The following is a 22,663-nucleotide window of genomic DNA, read 5'->3' on the forward strand; positions in this document are numbered from 1 at the left end:
TTTCTGCTGCCTCCCAAGTGATGGGATTGCAGGTATGTGCCTGCAATCTATACATGGTATACACTATACGTGATACCGTTTGATTTTTAATTGTCATTTCATGAAATGTAGAAATTTGTAAATGGCTGGGATATTTATAATATTAAGTAATCTCCCCAAAATCATGATATATAGCTGTTTATACTTACAGTTTATTAACATCCTATTTTATGTTTTTTTTTTTTTTGGTGGTGATGGAGATCAAACATTAGGCCCCATAAATCCCAGGTAAGTCTTCTATTACTAAGATACATTCCAGCTCTTAAAAAAATCCATTTAGTATGTATATGCATGTATGTGTATGTAGGTCAGGAGACAACTTTATGGAGTTAGTTGTCTTCTACTTTTTTGTGAGTTTAGGGGTTTGAACTCAGGTCTGTAGGCTTTCATGGCAGGCACCTTCACCCACTGAGTCATATTTATGGCTTCTCTTGTGGATTTTTTTAAACACCTGGTTTCAGTAGCCTAGGCTGACCTGAGACTGGAGGTTCTCATTTCTCAGTTTCCCAAGTGCTGGGGTTACAGGTGCCACTAGGCTATGCTTTCTTTTTTATATTTTTATTTACAGTGATATTACTACTACTACTTCTACTACTATTTTGTTTTTAGAGGCAAGGTTTTTCTGTGCAACAATCCTGGCTCTACTGGAACTCCTCTGTAGACCAGGCTAGCCTCAAACTCACAGAGATCTGCCTGGAGTGCTGGGACTAATGGTGTGTGCCACCACTGCTTGGTTTACACTTTATTATTATTATTATTATTATTATTATTATTAGTAGTAGTAGTAGTATGGTGTATGTGTGTGGGGTGCATGTGCACTTGCTTGCACTTGAATACAAATGCAGGAATATATAGATACACACACACACACACACACATACACACACATGGTGCATGTGTGGGTGTGAGAGGACAACTTTCAGTAGTTGGTTCTTTCTGCTATAAGTTCTGAGGATCCAAGTTAGGTTGTCAGGCTTTGAAGCAAGAACTTTTACCCACTAAGGCATTTCTGCCAATCTTTACCCTGAATTTTTTTGCTTTTACTTTGCTTCCTAATTATTTTTTATTTCATATGCATTGGTGTTTTGCTTGCATGTATGAGGATGTTAGATCCCCTGGAATTACAGACAGTTGTGAGCTGCCATGTGGTTGCTGGGAATTGAACCCAGGTCAGCTGAAAGTACAACCAGTGCTCTTAACTGCTGAGCCATCTCTCCAGCCTTCTTTCTTTGCTTTTTAAATTATAGAAGCAGGGACAATTTTTTAAGAGACAGTATACTTTCAAGGGAGAGGAAGCAGGCCAGAACAAACAAAGTTTTAATTCCTTTTCCTTTTTATTTTATTTTCTTTGTGTTTTGTTATTTTGTTTGTTTACATTTAGGTTGAACTTTACTTTTGTTGATTTGAGACAGGGTCTAATGTGGTAGAGGTGGGACTCAAGCTGACTGAGGCCAAGGTTGAGCTTGAAGTTTGCTCCTCCAGTTTTTCTCTTTTTTGGAGGTGCTGGGATTAAAGGCCTATGTGCCTTTATCACCTCATTTTAAGCAATTCTGGAATCTAACCCAGGGCCTTTAGTTTGCTAGATGGGCCCTCTGAGCAACATTCCCAGCACTTTCTTTTAGTTACTCATTTGTGTGTGTGGGGGTGGGGGGGTCATGCGAGTGTTTGCATATCATACACAAAGTGGAGGCCAAAGGATAACTTAGTGGGAATCAGTTTTCTTCTTTCACCATATAGGTTCCATGAATGGAACTCAGGCTATCAGCTTGGTGGCAACCATTGTTACCCTAGGAGCCATCTCACTAGACTGTTTTTTAAATGTAAATTTATTATTACTGTGTGTGTGTGGCAGTATGTACGAAGGTCAGAGAGCAAGTATATGGAATCAGTTCTTTTTTCCACCTTTATGTGGGTTCTGGGGATTGAACTCAGATCGTCAGGTTGTACAGCAAGTACTTTTTACCCACTAAACCATCTTGCTGGCCCCTGTTTTGTTTGCTTTTTTGAGACAAGGTCTTGATATGTGCCCCTAAACTTCTGGGCTTAGACTACTGAGGGGCTGGGACTATACTGTGTATACCCCATGATTGGTTCCTTTCTATTTTCTGGACCAAGCAAGTTTCATTTTTTTTCCTTCTTGATTGTTTGGATGTTATATATTCTGTTTCTGTTCTAGTAGTTAGTGATTACTTTTAAGTTTGTGTGTGCGTGGTGTAGCATGTGTGGTATATATACATATGTGTTGTATATATACATATATGTGTGCATACAGTAGTGTAAAGGCTAGAGGAGGCTATCTAATTTTCTGTTCTATCACTCTTCACCTTATTGTTCGATACCAGGTCTTTCACTGAACTTAGACTGGTGACCAGTAAGCCCAAGCAACCTTCCTGTTTCCACTCTTCCACAGCACAGGGGTTACAGGTACAAGTATGGCCATTCCCAGTTTTTTACATAGGTACCATGATCTGAAATTAGGTTCTCATGTTTTTATAGTTACCCACTGAACCATCTCTCCAGTCCCTTACTTTTAATTTTTTACACTAACGTATTTCAATTTTGAGTCTTATATTGTGTCTGTAAAATTCCCTCTAGAAAAGTTTATGAGCAAATTTTTATTCTTCATATTTACAACTTGCTCCTTGAGAAATTATTCAGTTTGTTCATTTGCCAAAGGTATACATGAACATAGTTTAAGCATAGGTCACCAAAGTTTTCTATAAATGTCCAGATAGCATTTATAGAAAACTTAGGAGCCTTAGGTGGTGGGGAAGTTGATAAAATGGCTCTGGGAAAATAATTTTTTATGAATATCGATGTTTCTTTCTTGACTTTCCTTTTTAAAAATGTATCCCTGGCCATCCTGGAACTAGCTCTGTAGACCAGGCTGGCCTCGAACTCAGATTTGCCTTCTCTGTCTCCTGAGTGCCAGGCTTAAAGGTATGTGCCACCACTATCCTGTTGAATACTGAGGTTTCAATCCCTTGTAATTTTTATATGTTCTGAATGGTCCCATTTTTTCAAATATTTAAAAGGTATAAATATGAACCATGCAGAAGGCAGAGGCAGGCACATATCTGTAAATTCAAGGCTAGCCTGTTCTACATAGAAAGTTCCATGACTACGTAGAAAGAACCTATCTCAAAAGAAAAAAAAGGGTATAAATGTTTGCATGCTGTTCAAAACCAAGTAATGGACCTATAGGGTAGATTTTGTCAATTCTTGGTGCTAGAGGTAAATATTTATACTAAGCTTATTAACCAAAACTTAGCAACTTAATTTTTAAATTAAAAGATGATATCATTTAACATTAAAAATTAGCAACATCAAGGCTCCAACTACACCTCTACTCTCTAGAATCAAACAATTTTCAACATTTTTGCTGTTTTACCTGTCACTTGCCTCCAGTTACCTAAACAATTTGATTATATAATCCTGCTTAATTGTCTTTTTGTATTTTAGGAACTGATGTTGACTTCTTAAAGAAAAGATGACGATGTAGCTCTTTCACCTGCCTTCTCTCTATCCAATGCACACTTCATCTTTGGCCTTCCTTCCTGCACAGTACACAGTGATGATTTCAGGTGCATCATTTCTTGGGATTTACATGGCCAAATCCTCAAATCCAAGGGGATACTAGTTATAAATGAATAATTACTGTGATTCTCTCTCTCTCTCTCTCTCTCTCTCTCTCTCTCTCTCTCTCTTTCTCTCTCTCTTTTTCCCCTTTTTGTTTTCTCAAGACAGGGTTTCTCTGTGTAGCTCTGGCTGTCCTGGAACTCACTCTGTAGACCAGACTGACCTGTGCTTCTGCCTCCTGAGTGTTGAGATTAAAGGCATGTGCCACCACTGCCGACTTTTTTTCAAGTATTTATTTATTTATAGTGTTCTGCCTGATAGTATGCCTGCACTCTGGAAGAGGGTATCAGATTTCATTATAGATGACCCACCATGTGGTTGGTGGTAGTTGAACTCAGGACCTTTAGAAGAGCAGCCAGTGCTTTTTACCTCTGAGCATCTCTTCAGCATGTGATTTATTTTCTTTCCTTGTCTAACTTTTTCTTTTCCTTGGAGTCGATATTTGTACCCCCTTCTGCTTGTCCTCTATTACCTGTATCGAGTTCAGTACTTCCACCAACTGTATACACAAAAATCTTCTACTTATGTATTAAAAAATTTATGACATTCTACTCACTTGATTCCCAGTAGTTCTCTGAAGGGACTTTGTATGTATGTGTGCAGGCTAGGAGTAGATGTCAGGATGTCTTCCTCTATCTCTCACCTATATTTTTTTATAACTTTTATTTAATAATTACCTTATGTATATGCATATTTTGCCTGCCTGTATGTATGTGCACCATATGCATGCCTGGTACCAACAGAAGGTTGAAGAAGGCATCAGGTCTCCCGGAACTGGAGTTATGGATATTTGTAAACTACCATGTGGGTGCTAGGAACTGAACCCTGATCTTCTGAAAGAACAAATGCTTTTAAACATTGAGACATCTCTAGACCCTCTGACTTCTTCTTAATTCCTTCCTTCCTTCCTTCCTTCCTTCCTTCCTTCCTTCCTTTCTTTTTTTTTAGAACTTAAAGGCAGTGTTTAATGTTAATGAAAATAATATAGAAACACACCTAATGATGTATATATAATATGTACATATTCTTTTATTTATTTATTTATTTATTTTTAAAAATTTTCACTTCCTCCCCTCCTCCCAATACCCTCCCGCTCCCCCGACTCCCTCTCCTCCTCCCTCTCCAGTCCTAAGAACAGTCAGGGTTTTCTGCCCTGTGGGAAGTCCACGTTCCTCCCCACTTCCTCCAGGTCTATCCTTCCTTTCTTTTTGAGACAAGTTCTTTCACTGAACCTGAAGCTCACCAATTAGGCAAGGTTGGCTGACCAATGAGCCACTGCTATTCTGTTTTTACCCTTGGCACTGGGGTTACAGATGTTGGGGATCCAAACTCAGGCCATCAATTTATCCACTGATCCACCTCCCCAGCCCCAAAGGAGCTTTTAATTTGCCTTCCAGGCTTGTTGCCCAATTATGAACACAGGCTCTCCTTTTGTCATCTGGGAAATAAAAATTGATGTTTGCTTTTTACTTTCTCCTTCCCCTCTCCATCCCTTCATCCAATACCCTGTTTCCTAAATCCTTTGTTCATTGTGGTGGTTCACTATATGTGTCATAAAAAATCTGGAGAAAGACTGTAGAGGAAGTAAACTACTTGGGTTCTGTCATGTCTAAAAATGTTTCACTGTACATTCACAGTTAGGATTGGGAATGTAAGCAACAAGTTTTACCTCATTTGAGGCCCTGGGTTTAATACCTAGAATGGGAAAGGGTGGGAAGGAAAAGTAGAGGTAGGAGAGACAACAGAAAAGAAGGCAAAAGAAATGGGAAGAAAGAAAAGGAAGGAAAAGGGAAAAGAAGCGTTCTTAACTCAGAGAATGTCTTTGTTAATAAAATAAATTCTAGGCTGGAAATCATTTACCTTTCAAGCTTCGAAGGCATTTCTTCATTGGCTACTGGTTGTGCTGAAGACATTCTGATTTCCAATTCTTTGACTCTGACTTGATTTATTTTTCTCCAACAGCATATCTCTTACGGTACTGAAGACATTATTCAGTCATATTCTTGATTTTACTGATGCTATTAAGAAGTCAGATTGCAGGCTAAAAGTCATGGTTTTAAAGGTAATATGTTTTTACCTCTCTAACTTAATATCTTGTCTCTTGATACAGATCTATTTCAGAGTTTGTTTTGTTCTTCTTGGAATTTACTATGCGTCTTAATGTGTTTATTTGTCACTTTTATTAGTTCTAGAAAGTTCTTATGGATTACCTTGTAATATTCATTCTATCTTCTCACTCTGGTACAGTGAGAAGATTTTTATTAGGCCTCCTCATCCTGTCTTCTGTTTCTACTTCAAAAAGTTTCTATTTCTTTATACCTCTGTGCTAGATTCCAGATACTTTTTTTCAGCTCTGTTTTACTATTTAGCAACTTTATCTAATCATATAAAATCTGCTATTAAATCTGTCTATTGAACACTTAAAACATTTTTTTAAATTGCAGAATCTGGAATATGCACACAAAGGTGCAGAAAACATAAACATGTATCTTAAGAAATAATGATAAGTAACTGCTATCAAGCACCACAGTCTCCATCTGCCTTACAGTCACAACCCCCTTCAGGGAATTCTTCCTCCTGATGCTTATACTTCTCACGACTAGGTTTTTCCTTTATAGTTTGTCATCTATGGAGACATCCCTATACAACCTCACTGCATTTTGCATGTTATTGAAATTTATCCAAATAGAACAAAGCACAATGTGAAGTTTTCTGTTCAACATTATGCTTGTAAGATTCCTTCCTATTTCTCGAGGATGCAGTTTATTTCCCTTGTTGTATAGTAGTGTATTGCCCTCATTTGACTCCCTGACTATTTTGTCTCATTAATGCTCAGAGAATAATGTGTGGGACAAATGATTTCAAGAGTGGATAAACATGCTAGCATAGAATTTTTTCTAACTACCATTTCCCCAGAAGTAGCAATACAGAAAGCCATATGGATTAATGGGAAGAAGTTTACTGCTACTTTATAAGAACAGCCCCTAATAAGTGAGAGACGTAACTCATAATTCTTGGAAGAGATAATAGGAGGATAGGTTCAAGGCCAGGTGAGGCAGATGTAGAGGACAAATTTTACCCATTTGAGTTTGTAGTAAGTTATGGGCAAGGAGTTAAGTGTTGAAAAGGCAGAAGTTCAGGGCCTAAGAAATGAACTCCATCTCCACACAGTCTGTGTTTGGTTCATCTTGAATACACAAGCCTTGTACACATCACTGTCTATGCACACATGCATTTTTTCTGAAGTGACCTCATACATTTTCAAATCTTCTATTTGAAGAAGATTTGCACAGAGGACCTGTTGCATGTTTTATTGTTTCCCAATGCAGGTGGAAAGCAACAAGAGCTCAAGTGCAACCCTCCCTCCAAACATGCCCTCCTACAGGTCCCTGTCCTCCCGTGAGGATTGCCCTAGCAGTCACACCAGCTTCTCAGATGGCGAGCTTGCCCGTAATGTGAGGGAAGGTGTCAAGCATCGAATCTTCTACCTCTCAGAGCAGCTGAGAGTGGAGAAGGCCAGTAGGGATGAGAATACCATGAGCTACCTCAAGCTGGTATCCAAAGCTGACCGACACCAGGCCCCACATATCCGGCAGGCCTTTGAGAGGGTGAACCAGCGCACCTCTGCCACCATTGCTCACATAGAACGGAAGCTCTATCAGTGCCACCTGCAGCTAAAGGAACTGGAAGAGGGCTGCAGCCCTACAAGCTCAGTGCTGAAAGTGGAAAGTGCTGTGGACAATCATAAGCAGCCTGGTGAGAAGGTCTCATATTCCAAGTTGTCCAAGACAGGTGGGAAAGATAACCTGCCAAACAATATAGCTAGGCCCTACACTCTGGAGAGTCACTTGTCAGGCATGCAACAGAGGAAATTCTCAGACAAAACATATGTGGCTCAGCAACGAAAGCTACTGTTGCAGAAGATGAAAGAAGAACTGACAGAAGTGAGGAAGGTCCATGCTGGCCTTCAGGTCTCCCATCAAAGCTTCAAGGAAAGTCATGTGACTGATGTTAGGGAGATACTGGAGTCCCTCCAGGAAAAGAAAACCAGGTGAGGAAAGCCCCTTCTTACACCTTGACTCCCAAGACACGAAGCAGTTGAGATAATTTGAGATCCACCTATGAAGGGTTAAGAAGGAGCAGGTGAGAAAAGCAGATCTGTGCTTCTCTTCGGTGGCTGTTACCTACAGTTGAATGAGTGGTTCTTTGCCTACTGCCCTACACCAACCTTTGCCCCTTGCTGGTTAAATAGGCTGTAGCTAGGGTGCCTGCTATGCAGTTTGCTTGGTGCAGTGGAACAATAGAGGCATCCATGTGCAGTGGGAGCCTGGCAGACTGCTAGTATTAGAGAGGAAATGTCCTCTAGGTCCCATTTGCTAGGAAAGTTTGTTGGGACTCAAATCTAAACTGGAGTATAGTCTCAAACACTGGATATATTGGATATTCAGTTTGAAAGTGACTACCTTTTGTGGGTGCTTTCTCTTCAGTATGGTGTGGCTTGAATTTATTTTTACCTCTGACAAAAAAGGGATCCAACATTTTAAAATAGATGCAAGTTATGTATTTGCTATCTAGTGCTTTCAAGGCCAGTCTTTGATACATAGTGAGACCCTGTCTCAAAACAACAACAAACAACAAAACATAAATGTAGACTCTCAATGGTTCCATTCCACTCCCGTTGTACTCCTTCTCTGGTTCCCAACCAGCCTTGGGTACCTTGACCCCTCTGATGTCACTGTCAAAACATTTATCATAGTCAATGACAAATTAATTCAAATACACTTAACATCCTAGCAAGAGAGGGAGAGGTTGCGTCAATAATCCAAGAGTCCCAGCATATTCATGAAAATAAGGACTCTGCTGTCATTTTAGTGCCTGTGCATATTAGGAGGAAAATGCGAATGGAACCATTGTCCTGAATTTTCCCAAGGACTCCTAGGAGCATTCATATATTTTAAGAATCTGTAAGTGAAAATTAGTGTCATAAAGAAACCTATCATTAAGTAAGCTAGTCACTGAGAAATACAGGTTTCATTACTATTATTATTTTTATTGTGTCTATTCATAGACACATATTTCTACTTTAATTTTACATATACATATGTGATTTTATGCATTTTTAGCTCTTTATTTTTTGTTTTTATTTTCTTCCATTTTTTTGAGACGGTGTTTCTCTGTGTAGTCCTGGCTGTCCTACAACTCACTCTGGAGACCAGGCTGGCCTCAAACTCAGAGATCTGTCTGCCTCTGCCTCCCAAGTGCTGGGATTAAAGGTGTGCACTAACAAACAGCTCTGTTTTTAGGTTTTTTTTTGAAAACCTTCTTACTGATGATCTCCATAGTAACTGGAACTAGTTTATATTCCAACCAGCAATATAAAAAGAGTCCTTTTTGTCCACATCCTCACCAGAATTTGTTATTTGTTTTGTTCTTCTGACAGTCATTCAGGGCTCTCAGTGTACTTCTGATTTGCTTTGAGGTGGAATATCTTTTATATGTTTCTTGGCTATTTATGTTTTATCTTTTGAGAACCATCTGTTCATTAACCAATTTATTAAGTTATTTTTAATGTTTTAATTTATGCATTGTGTGGGTGTGTGGGTGTGTGCATGTGTGTACAGCACATAAGTAGAGGTCTGTAAACAGACGTTCCTTGTCCCACCCATCTGTTCCCAAATAATTGACTAAGAGGCTTAATATAAATTATAAATGCTCGGCCAATAGCTCAGGCTTATTACTAACTAGCTCTTACATTTTAATTTAACCAGTATTCCTTATTTACAATCTGCCATGTTTTGGTATATTATTAACATGACACATTCATCTGCTCCCTTTACATCTGCCTGGTGACTCCAGATTCTGCTCTTCTCCTTCCTAGCATTCTCAATTTGGCTCTCCCGCCTAACTTTATCCTGTTCATCTATTGGCCAGTCAGCTTCTTTATAAGCCAATAACAGTAACAAATCTTCACAGTGTACAAAAGAAGTATTCCACATCACTCTTACACTTAAATTAACCCATAATTCTTATCTCTGCTTAGACTTGTGGCTTAGTACCTTTTCTCAGTACAACATTCTCATCTTGCTTCTCTGCAATTGCTGACTCTCTGACTCTGCACTTTCTCTTCCCAGAATTCTCAGTTTGACTTTTCAACCTAACTTCCTGCCAAGCTACTGGCCTGTCAGCGTTTTTTTTTAATTTATTAGATTAAAAAAATACCAACTCAAGTTCCCACTTTCTCCCCTCCTCCCATTCCCTACACAGCCCTCCCACCCCACCCCCATCGAATCCTAAGAGAAGGTAAGGCACATTGCTTTGTGGAAGGTCCCTTCTACTATATCCAGGCTGAGCAAGGTATCCATTCAAAGAGAATAGGATCCCCAAAAGCCAGTACAAGCAGTAGGGATAAATCCTGGTGCCATTGCCAGTGGCCTCTCACTCTGGCCAGCCATGCAACATTCAGAAGTTTGGCCCTATGCTTTTTCCTTCCCAGTCCGGCTAGAGTTGGTCACCTACTATTAGCTCAGGTAAACTATTTCAGTGGGTGAACCCATTGTGGTCTTGACCTCTTTACTCATATTCTCATTCCTTCCACTCTTCAACTGGACTTTGGGAGCTCAGTTCAGTGCTCCAATGTGGGTCTCTGCCTCTGTTTCCATCAGTTGCTGGATGAAGGTTCTATGGTGATATTTAAGATAATCAGTCTGACTATAGGGCAAGGCCAGTTCAGGCACCCTCTCCTCTATTGCTTAGGGTCTTAGGTGGAGTCATCCTTGTGGATTCCTGGGAATTTTTCTAAAGCTGATATTAAGCAATATTAATGACTAGTAGTTTTTCAGTAGTAGTATTTGTGTGTTTCCCTTCCTTGGGTTTTGCTGGTGGGTGTTACCAGATGCCTGTGTTTTTGTGGGTGCAGTTAGATTCCTTAGGTTGGGGTTTTCCTTCTAGTACTTTCTGTATGGCTGGGTTTGTGGATACGTATTGTTTAAATCTGTTTTTGTCATGTAATATCTTGTTTTCTCCATTCATGGTGAATGAAAGCTTTGCTGGGTATAGTAGTCTGGGCTTACATTCATGGTCTCTTAGAGTCTGCAGCACATCTATCCAGGACCTTCTGACTTTCATGGTTTCCATTGAGAAGTCAGGTGTAATTCTGATAGGTTTACCTTTATATGTTACTTGACCATTTTCCTTTGCAGCTCTTAATATTCTTTCTTTATTCTGTATGTTTTGTGTTTTGATTATTATTTGGTAAGGGGATTTTTTTATTCAGTCTATTTGGTGTTCTGTAAGCTTCTTGTACCTTCATAGGTATATCCTTCTTTAGGTTGAGAAAATTTTCTTCTATGATTATGTTGAATATATTTTCTGTACCTTTGAGCTGGAGTTCTTCTCCCTCTTGCATTGACGCCCTACCCTTCAAATGAGGCCAGCAGTATCTTTGTGTCTTGGTCCAATCCTTGCAGTGGTTGTCTGAGTGTTTGGGAGTTTTTCTTGGTCTGCTCTGTATTGTCAGTGTCTGTTTGAGGTCTCTATATGCCTGCTCTCTTGGTCTTCTCTCCTGGTTTGCTCTTTTGGTGCTCTCTTAATCCCCTCAGTGTTATAGCTCTTGGTCTCCTCAGTGTTATAACAAGCTCTCAGCTCTTAGGCGGGATGTGGCTAGTCGCTTGGGGGGGGGTCCAGTGAATGGGTTTGGGTTTTGGGGGAGACTAGCTGCAGGAAACTCCCTGCTGACTGGCTAGAAAAGCCAAGGGAGTTGGGGGAGGGGCCCGGGGTTTTGTCCCACTCTGGGGGTCCTAGAGAGTGGGGCGTCCTGTCCTGTGGCTGTTCACTCACCTCTTAAGTCCCTGCAGTATTGGAACAAGCTGTGTCAGAGTTTCACTGAGGCTGCAGGAGGATCCTGTCAGCTTTTTTTTAAACCAATGAGAATAATAAATATTCATAGTGTAGAAAAGATTGTTCCACAGCAGAGGTCAGAAGACAATTTGCAAGAGTTTGTTCTCTTCCTTCCACCATGTAGGTCCCAGAGCTCCAACAGGGAAGTGCTTGTTTATCAAGCGGTCTCATCAACACCAATTGAATTGTTTGATTTCTTTTAAGTTTTTTTTTTTTTAATTCATTGTAGGCTGGGTGGTGGTAGTGCAAACCTTTAATTCTAGCACTTGAGAGACAGAGACAGACAGATTTCTGTGAGTTAGAGGCCAGTCTGGTCTAAAGAGCTAGTGCCAGGATAGCCAGGGAGGGCTACTCAAAGAAACCCTGACTCAAAAAAAAAAACAAAAGAAAATCATTATTTATTACAGATACTAATCATCTGTCAGATGTATATCTAACAAAGATCTCCCATTCTACAGGCTATCTCTTCACTCAATTACTCTTTCTTTTGCTGTATAAAAAGTCTTTTAATTTTAAGAAGTCCTATTTGTCAGTTGTTTACATTATTTATTTTTTCCAGAATTATGGTCTTATTCATAAAGACCTCGACTATGTCTGTATCTTAAAGCATTTTCTTTACCCTTTCCTTTTGTAGTTTCAAGTCTTACATTATGTTTTTTGATCTATTTGAGATTGACTTTTTAAAAACTGGGTGAGAGATAGGAACCTAGTCTCATTATTCTAATTTTCACAGCACCATTTGTTGAAGAGGCTCTCTTTCTAACATAAGATTTTTTTTTGCATTTTTTTGTCAAAATCAAATGTCTATAACTGCATGGGTTTATATCTGAGTCTTTTATCCTATTCCATTGATATCTGTTTCTGTATCGTACCATCTTGTTTTTCTTACTATAGCTATGTATGCATTTTTTATAATCAGGTGCGGTGATACCTTCAATATTATTCTTTTTTTTATTATCAAGATTGCTTTGGCTATGGCTATGTGGGGTCTTTCATGCTTCCATATAAATGATGACATTGTTTATTTTATGGGCCAGGAAGATGGCTCAGTGGGTAAAATACTTGCTGTTGAAGTATGAAGGCCTGAGTTCAGATCCTCAGCAACCAGATAAAAATCTGGGCATGGTGGTGCACTCCTATAACCCCAGTATTGGGGGAACAGAGACAGAAGAATCACTAGGGCTTGGTGACCAGGTAGTGTTACAAAATTAGTGAGTTCTAGATTCAGTGACAGACCCTGTGTTCTAATTTATTTTCTGTTGCTATGAAAAAACCACTCTAACCAAAACTACCCTAGAGGAAGAAAGAATTCATGTGGTTTACATTCCCAGGTTAGACACAATCTGTCATTGAGGAAAGTGAGGGTAGAAACACAAACAGGAGCTTAGAGCAGAAATCATAAAAGAATTCTGTTGTCTGTGGTTTCTGTCCTGCCCGGTTCCTGCAGTCGTTAAGTCACAAAGAAATCACACAGAGGTCTACATTAGTTATAAACTGATTGACCTAGTAACTCAGACTTCTTATTAACTCTTTTAACTTATATTAACCCATTATTCTTGTCTATGCTAGCCATGTGGCATCGTACCTTATTCAGCGAGGCAGTCACATCTTGCTTCTTCTGTGGTGGGGTCACAACTGTGGTGGAGTGGGCTTCCTTCCTCCCAGAATTCTCCTGTTTTCATTGACTTCCTCTACTTCCTGTCTGGTTGTCCCGCCTATACTTCCTGCCTGGCTACTGGCCAATCAGCATTTACTTAAAATATAATTGACAGAATACAGACCATTTTCCCACACCAGAATGTTGCTCATTGGCTTTCTTGAAGACTTATGCTATATGCTACACTGTCTTTCTTTTTCTTTTTTTAAAAAATTTATGTGTATAGATGTTTTGTCTGCATTTATGTCTGTGCACCATATATATGCAGTGGACATGGAGGCCAGAAAATGGCATTAGATCCCCTGGAACTAGGTTGTTAACCACCATGTAGGTGCTGGCTATCTGGACATGGATCCTCTGGAAGAGCCGTTAGTACTCTTAACCAGTGAGCCAGCTCTCCAGTCAGCCCCACTAAGATTTTTTAAACTGAAAGTTCTGTAACATTTAACAAAGTTAAGTTTTGAGTAAATCTGTACTCAAAAGGAGCTATTGTAAATTTTTTTTCTGAAAGGATTTTCTGTATTTAAGACTGACCCCAAACTTGTAGCTGAAGATGATCTTGAGTTCCTGATCTTCCACCTCTACCTTTTAAGTGCTGAAATTATACCACAGGCAGCTGCAGCTACAGAATGTTTATCATTGTAGTTGTTTTTCCCCTTCTAACTTGGTCTTAAGGTATCTGTTAAGTGTGGCCCTAAGCCAAGTGTGGTTGTTCACACCTGTAATCCTAGAACTCAGGCACAGGCAAGATAATCACTATGACTTTGAGGCCACCTGGGTTGACATAGCAAGACCCAAAATGAAACAAAACCAAGAGTGGCAATAAGCTAAAAATAATCATTCTCTAGGAAATGTTAGGGTTCTTGTGTCAGGGAATACCTAAAGAGAAGATGAAGTGAAAATTTAGCAGAAAGCAGAGGAAGTTGATTACTCATATGTGAGGAGTACTGGCTGGAAGTAGCAGGGAGCCAGCCCCTGACCCTCTGTGCCCTCTCTGGCGCTGTAAGATGATTGGTACTACACATGGCTTCTACATACCAGATGCCAATAGCACCATCCTACCTTGTCTTCCCTTTGTTGCCATAACATAATACTCCAACTTGGTGCTTTAAATAATCTGAATTTATTCTCTCACAGTTTTATAGGCTAGACATCTAAAATTAGTTTTACTAGACAAGGTTGCACTGTCTTCTCTGCTTCCTGGTGGTGCTACATATCATAATTTGTGGTCACATCTCTAAGGCTGGAATCACTCTTCATTTCTCTGTTTCTCCTCTCTATCTCTCTCCCCTCCTCTCCTTTCTTTTCATTTTCTGTCTTCCTTGTTTTGACTTTTTGAGACACGGTTTCACATCTCTCACACTGGCCTTAAACTTGCTATGTAGCTGAGAATGACCCTGAAACTTCTGGTCCTCCTGCCTCTGTCTGCCAAGTTTTGGGAATAGAGGAGAATACCACTATGCATAGCCCTTCAAAGTTCTCATCTCTTTGTCTTCACAAGCCCTTCTCTATGTGTGTTTAATCTCTATCTTCCCAAGACTGCATGTGAACTAGTGGTTTAGCTTTATGGTAGAGCACTTGCACATCACACATAATGCTTGGACTCCTTCCCCAGTGCTACACACAAAGAAAAGAATACTCATGATCACATTTAGGGTCCACCCGCATAATTTCCATATCTCAGTATCTTTAACTATATCATTTTTAGAAGGACTCTTTTGGGGATTAAGACATGGCTATCTTTTAGGGAACCATTTTTAGCCTGCCAGTTCTCCTCAGTTTATGACAAGCAAAGATGTCTCCAGACATTTCCAAGTATTACATGGGGAACAAATTGCCCTCTAGAGCCATTACCCTAAGTATATGAGAACAGAAGGTGTAACTTAACATTTCAATCTCTAGTTATTGGTGATGTCGAGTCTTTTTTATCTGCTTATGGCTATTTGTACATTTTTCTTTATCAAATTCCTATTGAAGTCTTTAGCTTATTTTCAGACTGTATAGTTTTGTCTTTTTCTTGTTGAATTATAAGAGCTCTTTATATCTTTTTATAAATACTAATCCTGTCAGATAGGCAATTTGAGATCCCCAGTCACTCAGAAGAGAATCCTGGATTAGGTCAGGTTTAGCATCCTCTCTGCTAGAGCTGAACAGCTTTAGTCAAAGATTAAAATAGCAATACTCGTTTCCAAGCTGGTTTTTCTTTATTTTATGTCTAAAAACCACATATGAGTGAGTACATATGTGAGTCTGGGTTACCTCACTCAATATGTTTTCTAGATCCATCCATTTTTATGCAAATTTCAAGATGTTATTGTTTTTTTTCCTCTGTGTAGTACTCCAATGTGTAAATGTATCACATTTTCCTCATCCATTCTTTGGTCAAGGGGCATCTAGGTTGTTTCCAGGTTCTGGCTATGAAAAATTAGCAGCAAGTACTCTTAACCACTGAACCATTTCTTGAGCTCCTGTATGTGTGTTTTTTTTTAATTTATTTACTTCTTTGAGTTTCAGGTCTTATATTAAGGTCTTTGATTTATTTGGAGTTTTTTTTTAAACTTTACTACTGTTACATAGTGAATAATTGGGGGGTACATGTGAGGATTTCAGAACACAGCTCTATGGACTCAGTTTTCTCCATCCACTTTTATGGGGATCCTCAGATTGACCAATATCATCCTATTGCTTAAATTAATTGTTTGTTAAAAATAGGAGTGTAGAGTACAGTAGTGTGGTTGAGAAACACTATTTTCTTTAGCTCTTTATAATGCACAATTACTATCCATGAATTGTCTGGCTTTCTCATCCTGGAGTGCTGCCAAGTGGTTGGTTTACTAGTTACTTTTTCTGTTGTGGTGATTAAAAAATAAGTCCTGACAAACTCAAGGAAGAAAGAGCTTATTTTGGCTCACAGTTTGAGGGTAAAATTCATCATTTCAGGGAAATCATGGCAGGAGACAAAGAGTGATGAATGCACATGCTCAGTTCTCTTTCTTCTTTTAATAGTTTTTGTTACATTTATTTATTTCTATGTGTATATGGGCACATGTGGAAGTCACAGGGAAACTTTCAGAAGTCAGTTCTCTCCTACTATGTCACCTTAGGTGGTCAGACATAGCAGCATTTGTCTTTACCTGCAGAGTCATTTTACCCCTATTTTATTTTTAAAGGGTATCTTTGCTGGACGTAGATTTCTGGGTTAGGATTTATTTCTTTGAAATACTATGCATTTGGAAAACAGTCTATTCTGGCTTTATGTTGAAAAGGATCTGTTAATACCACTGAATGAGAGTAAAGACCACTGACAAAAAGTTTTGGTCAAATTAAACAACCTTAATTTTCTGTCTGACAGGGCATCTCCCTAAAGCAAGGACTGAGAGAATAGCATTGAAAATAAAAAAATATGGGGCTTATATAGCTCAGAAATGTCAAGGCTAGGAAGTTTCCAGGGGTTTTTGGTTACAGTGGAACTTGTCAGAACATCTCAATATTATTTGGCAGAACACCTTATTTTATCAGAATGAAGGTCAGAGTATGGTTAGAGTAGAGGGTGTGGAACATGTCAAATCCCAGAAAATGGGTCAAGACACTGTCAAACTTAAGTTTTACAAAAAATAATAATGAACTTATTTTGACCTTGTAATAAGATGGCTTCTAATCTTAAAATGGAGTCAAACTGGTCTATCAGTTGCTGTTGTTTAGATGGTGATGTTTTGAATATGATCCGTTTTATTTTCCTCTGACTCTTTTTTGGAGTTTACAGAATTATGTTTTGAGACAGGGTTTCTCTGTGTAGAACTGACTATCCTGGAACTTGCTCTGTTTTGGTGGTCAAAAGTTTTGCTGTGATGATGCTGTGTATGATTTTAATCACCTTCAGCTCTGCTTTTTAAATGTTGTTCTTTCTATGAATCCTTTGGTCTTCTTCTTGTTTTTTTGCTGATTTCTTCTACTTTCTATGACCTTTACAAGTGGGAATATGTCAGCCAAGTTCTGTAGCTCATTCTTCCTCACACTGCCTCAAGATGTTGCTTCATGAAATTCTGGATTTCTCAAAGAAAGCTCAGTAGGCACAAGCTGATGATTGAAACATCTAAGACAGTAATGAGGGAGAAGAGAGAACAGAGAAGGTTGGATTGATTAATCTGCTACCAGTTGACATGAAACCCCTCTGTGGGGTAAGGAGAGGTAGCACAGTCAGGCAGGGGTATTATTTAGAGCCAAATGGGGTTGAAGGGACAAGAATCCCATTAGACACTTTGGAGACTTGACCTCTATTCCATTCCTGTTAGCTAATTGCATCATAGCCACAGCAGAAACTTTGCCAGCCCTTCCTGATATTCCGTATCCCTGGCATCTTCAAGCTCTGAGTTATCTTGTCACTGCCCTTGCCTAAATTCCCAGAGTTTTTCATTCCTGTGTTATCTGTTCATTAGTCTTCATTAACCCACTGAAATCTTTATCTTGCCACTTCATAGTTATGATAATTTAGCAAACTTTTTAATTACTTAATATTACTCATTGTTATCAATATTCTCAACCTTCCAAGCACAAATTAATTCAATGACTTGTCCAACCAAGTGTCGGAGATACTCTATCCTACGGTGAAATGATCCTGAACCATTTCTCCAAATCTACCGATTTATTTTTTGTGTATTTTTCTTATTTATTAAGGAATTTATGTATCTTAATTATATTCATTCCTCACTGTTTTCCCATCTCTTCCTAGATGCACCCCCTCTCCAACCCATTGTTTTCTTTTCTTTTTTTTTAAAAGGAGAGACTATCTTGAAACACCTGTTTTAGTCCTCAGATTCTTAAATTTTTCTGCCATCTCTTCCACCATGTTCCCTGAGGCTTAAGTGTAAGGATAGTGTTGCAATGTATTAGTTGGGGACAAGCACCCACCATCAGTTGATCTCTGCTTTTTGAGTAGTTGTGGCTTTTTGTAATGATCTGAATCTACTTCAAAAAGAAGCTTCATTAATGAAGGATGGGAGCTAGATTTTATTTTTTATTTTATGTGTATGGGTGTTTTGCCTGTGTGAATTCCCATGCATCATGTGGTGCAGTCTTCAGGGAGGTGTCAGATCTCATGGATTTGGAGTTACAGAGAGTTGTGAGCTACTATGTGAATTCTGAGAACCAAACCTTGGTCCTCTAGAAGAGCAGATTGAATAGACTCTCTCTGACCTTGGGTAACAAGAGCAGTATCTGCTTTTCAAGCCTGTTAGGCTCCTTAGAGATATGTTCTCATGTGACCCAGGCTGTCTTTTAACTTATCTTACTGTCTTAGCCTCCCAAGTACTGGAATCAGAGAGGTATGACACCACATGGGCTTGGAGATATTAGGCATCCTGTGTTTTTCATGTGACTGCCATTCCACATACTTTATTGGATTCTATCCACCCTTATGACTCCCTATCCAACCATTCCACCCCCAGTCTTCAGTTTTCAGCCTCCACTCCTCTTCTCCCATATAATCACCTGCCTCAGTCTCCTAAGTGGTGTTCTTCCTAGTCTTGTCAACACTATGTCCATTGCCGATTTCACTATTCAGTTATATTTGATGTTTGTTATTATTATACCTTTTTAGGCACTTTCTAACCTGGACTCCTAGGTGAGTCAACTATCATGGGACATCTCCTGTCTTACATGACTTTTCTTTTACTCCCTATGGCTTTACTTCGACCTTGGCTTAGGGTGACACTACCATGCCTCTTCTACATGGCCCTTTCTGTATCTAGCTTTCTGTTTTCAACTTGCTCTAGGGTGAAAGTCACTGGGTTTTAATTCAACATGCTAATAGCCAGTTCTCAGAAATGGTCAAGACTGTACTTCTGAAATAAATTGTGTTAGACAGAGTGAGGTTTTTTAAAATTTTGTTTTGCTTGTTTGTGGTACTAGAGATAGAATCCAGGGCCTAGCATGCGAGAGTGCGACTCCCCTTCCTGACCTCACAGGGTGGCAGCCCTGCCTTCCTATGGGCTTCATTGAGGAGTCACCAATTCTAACTCAGGTCAGACTTTCCTCTGCTCTGCCTGGAATGAAAGGATCAGAGAGTCCTCTTTGGTAGCCTGTTTTCTGTTTTCTGGCCTGTTCTTCATGGGGTCCAGAAGAGGAACTTCAAAAAAGTTTTTCTGTTGTAAATAAAATCTTAACACTTGCCACACGTTTCCTTCAAAGCCTTTTAAAAAGAAGAAATAAAACTTCAAAAGATTCAGTTGTATGAGCTAGGATGTAGTTCAATGGTCAGGTGCTTGCCTAGTTTGTGCAAGACTCCAGGTTTCATCTACAGTAACACACACACACATACACACACACACACACACACACACACACACACACACACACACAGAGAGAGAGAGAGAGAGAGAGAGAGAGAGAGATATTCAGAGACACTCTCCTGGTATCTCTTACTCCAGGTCAACAGGTCAGTTTGTCTGACTTCACTACCCTCAATGGGATGCTAATCATTTCTCCTGGTACCTTTTTCTCCAGGTCCTTTGTCTGACCTCACTACCCTCAGTAGTGAGATGGGGTGCTAATCTCTTCCATGCATGCTATAATACTTTCCTATTTATGTTTGTATATATAACAGGTAGTATTTTTGCTTGTATTTTTTGAACATCTGTGTTGAGATATAATTTGCATGTCATAAAATGCACAATTTTAATTGCATTTCAGTGATTTTTGTTAAATTTATTGAGTTGTGTAACCATTAATACAATCCAATGTGTGCCTTTATTTGAATAACTTTATCGAGGTATAATTCACATCCTTTTTATTTCATTCAGTTAAAGTATACAATTCAGCTTGGTTTAGTGACACATGCCTGTAATCCCAGCACTCAGGAGGCAGAGGCAGGAGGATCACAAGTTCAATGCTAACCTAGACTTCAGGGTGAAATTCTGTCTCTCCCACCTATGTATACAGCTTTAGTGGGGTTTTAGTATATTCACAGTTAATCCATTATCTAACCTCACTTTTTTATTATCTCTGAAAAAATAAACCCTATTAGCAGTCACTCCTTGTCACCCTGATTCTTAGTCCCTGGCACCCACTTATTTGTTCATGTTTATGGACATTGCATACAAATGGAACTTTACTCTGTTATCTTTTGTGACTTTCCATGCTCTATAATAGAAATACATTTATGGAGTAACTACTGCATCCTCAACACTGTTTCTGGTAATGTTTGGGGGACTTGACAGCATATACAGATAGCTTAAATTTTTTTTCTACATTTTCTAGTCTATGGAACATTGGTAAAACTGTTACTAGAGAGTAATTGTAAATAATATATATTAGTATAATTGTTCCCAGGCAGAGGTAGAAGAGGCAGTCACCTTTGTCTGAGTTCTAGTGGGTGGTGTGGTGCGGGTGGGAGTAGTAAATCCAATTGCAGAGTGCTCTCTGCCAGCATGAGCTCTGAGTAAGCTATGGAGGGAATGTTTTTTTCTCTCTTACTTTCTAGACAATCACTGATGGAAGAACAGGTGAATGATCACTTGCAGAGATACCTGGATGAGATTTGCCACCTTAAACAGCGTTTGGCATGCACTGAAGAGAAAATGGCCTATTTGTCCTATGAAAGAGCCAAGGAAATATGGGTGAGGGTCTCGGGGAGAAAGGGCTGGGGGAAGGGGTCATGAGTAATCTATTTGTATGCTCCCAAGCCAAGGCAAGAGAAGATCTTCTAACTGTGCCTGCCCTGATAGTGCAGTAGTAACCTGCACCTTTGTGTTAGAACCAGTTGTGTCTACCTTGCATGTCTACATGAGCTCCACTTCTCACCATGCATCCAAGCTGCTTTGTGGACTTTGGACTGTGCTTCTAATCTTGTAGGGGCAATTACTAAGACATAGTGTTGTGTGATATTTTGTTTGTGTCCTGATAAACCAAGCTTTCCAGAAGATCAGAGGGTGGAGCTAGCCACTAGTTAACTATAGAAACTGGGTAGTGGTGGCACACACCTTTAATCCTAGCACTGAGGAGATGGAGACAGGATTTTGGCTTCTTTGTACTGAGCAACAAGAGAGAAAGGAAACAACTGGCAGTTGCTCCTGGTTCTTTGATCTTCAGGGTTTTTATCCTGATATCTGACTCCTGGTTTTTCATTGATTAAGATTAATTAGATTAATGCTTCACCATAGCCTGGAGTCAGTGACCTACAGAGCAGGGGTAAAGCCTGACAAGCCCAAGGGATACTGAGATATTTGCAACGCTAGTAGAGGGAAAGCTTCTGGGAACCCCCTTTTTGGGTCTAGCTTCCTGCCCCTCAGTCCTTTCCACACTCATAACTCCTACTCCGGGCCCTTTCCCACCTAAGCCCTCAGTCTCAGCAGTAGATAAGGACCAGGACCCCTTAGCCCAGCACTCCACAGTAACTGTTTGTCTTTGCTGTGCATGTCCTAGAAGTTCTCTCTATCTTTCCTAAAAGATTCAACTCATTGGGTGGGATGGCACAGGCCTTTAATCCCAGGACTTGGGAGGAAGATGCAAGCAGATCTCTGAGTTTGAGAACAGCCTTGTCTTCATAACAAATTTCAGGTCAGCTGGAGCTACACAGTGAGATCTTGTCTTAAATAAATAAGAAAAAAGAGAGAGATAAATCAGAAAAAGATGTGTCTCAGCAGTACTTTTTGAACACCTCTAAGCAAATGAATTTACTAAATTAGATAAGTACATTTTTGTTCTTACTTCTGGTGAGTATATATGTTTGTTACCTACAGGATGTAATGGAGACTTTCAAGAGCAGAATAACCAAACTAGAAACTCTACAGCAAACTACCCAACTGGAGATGATGGCCAGTGTCAGAACCCGTCCCAAGGACTTTTTGTTCAGATTCATAAGCCTGCTTCTCACACTGACCACTATCCTCTTGGTCTTGGTCTCTACCTTGTGTTCTTGTCCCTTGCCACTGCTCAACTCACGCCTACGCATGTTCACTCTATTAGTGTTAATTGGCCTTGGGACCTTGGTGTGGCAGAAGCGGCATATCATCTCCATCACGGACTGGCAGGCCTGGATCCCCTTTAAGTGGAGATCAGACTTCAAGGATGCTAAGCCTCAATTAGTTGTACACTGATGGGCAAGGAGTATCATCCACCTGAATTTGTTCATTACTTCCCTCCTTCCAGATGTTGAGGGCATTCAGTAAGCCTTCCCTAGAGAGCTACTTTGTTACTCTCACTTTCTTAATTCTGTAACCACCTGCCCAGTGTGATACATGCAGATGCCAACTTGCCTTCTCCTTCCAGTTTTCTATGATTTTGTCATAATATCTGTAGACATGGGGATTGGATTAAAACAAAAGAAACCATATGTTCTGGTCTCTTTATCTACATTGTACTGTCTCCAGGTCTGGTGCCTGAACACCCAGTAGCTTAGATAACCCCAAACTGTAATGGCCATCTCTGGAACTTTGA

At 39.6% G+C, this 22,663-nt stretch overlaps 1 protein-coding gene across 1 annotated transcript; it reads left to right on the forward strand.

Annotated features, from left to right (window-relative positions):
• Positions 1–219: 219 nt before the first annotated feature.
• On the forward strand, positions 220–22,559 carry Tex28 (testis expressed 28). Its single transcript, XM_048457714.2, has 7 exons — positions 220–267; positions 2,382–2,463; positions 3,502–3,623; positions 5,641–5,740; positions 7,008–7,729; positions 20,709–20,844; positions 21,967–22,559. The coding sequence occupies exons 4-7, from the start codon at positions 5,729–5,731 to the stop codon at positions 22,321–22,323; spliced, it is 1,227 nt and encodes a 408-aa protein (XP_048313671.1). The 5' UTR covers positions 220–267; positions 2,382–2,463; positions 3,502–3,623; positions 5,641–5,728; the 3' UTR covers positions 22,324–22,559.
• Positions 22,560–22,663: the final 104 nt, after the last annotated feature.

Source organism: Myodes glareolus, chromosome X, assembly GCF_982192425.1.
Source record: "Myodes glareolus chromosome X, mMyoGla1.1, whole genome shotgun sequence".
Classification (NCBI taxonomy): domain Eukaryota; kingdom Metazoa; phylum Chordata; class Mammalia; order Rodentia; family Cricetidae; genus Myodes; species Myodes glareolus.

Coding starts and splice junctions, on each gene's coding strand:
- Tex28 (XM_048457714.2), top strand. Junction 7,730..20,708: donor CTCCAGGAAAAGAAAACCAG/GTGAGGAAAGCC, acceptor CTTACTTTCTAG/ACAATCACTGATGGAAGAAC. Junction 20,845..21,966: donor AAAGAGCCAAGGAAATATGG/GTGAGGGTCTCG, acceptor TGTTACCTACAG/GATGTAATGGAGACTTTCAA.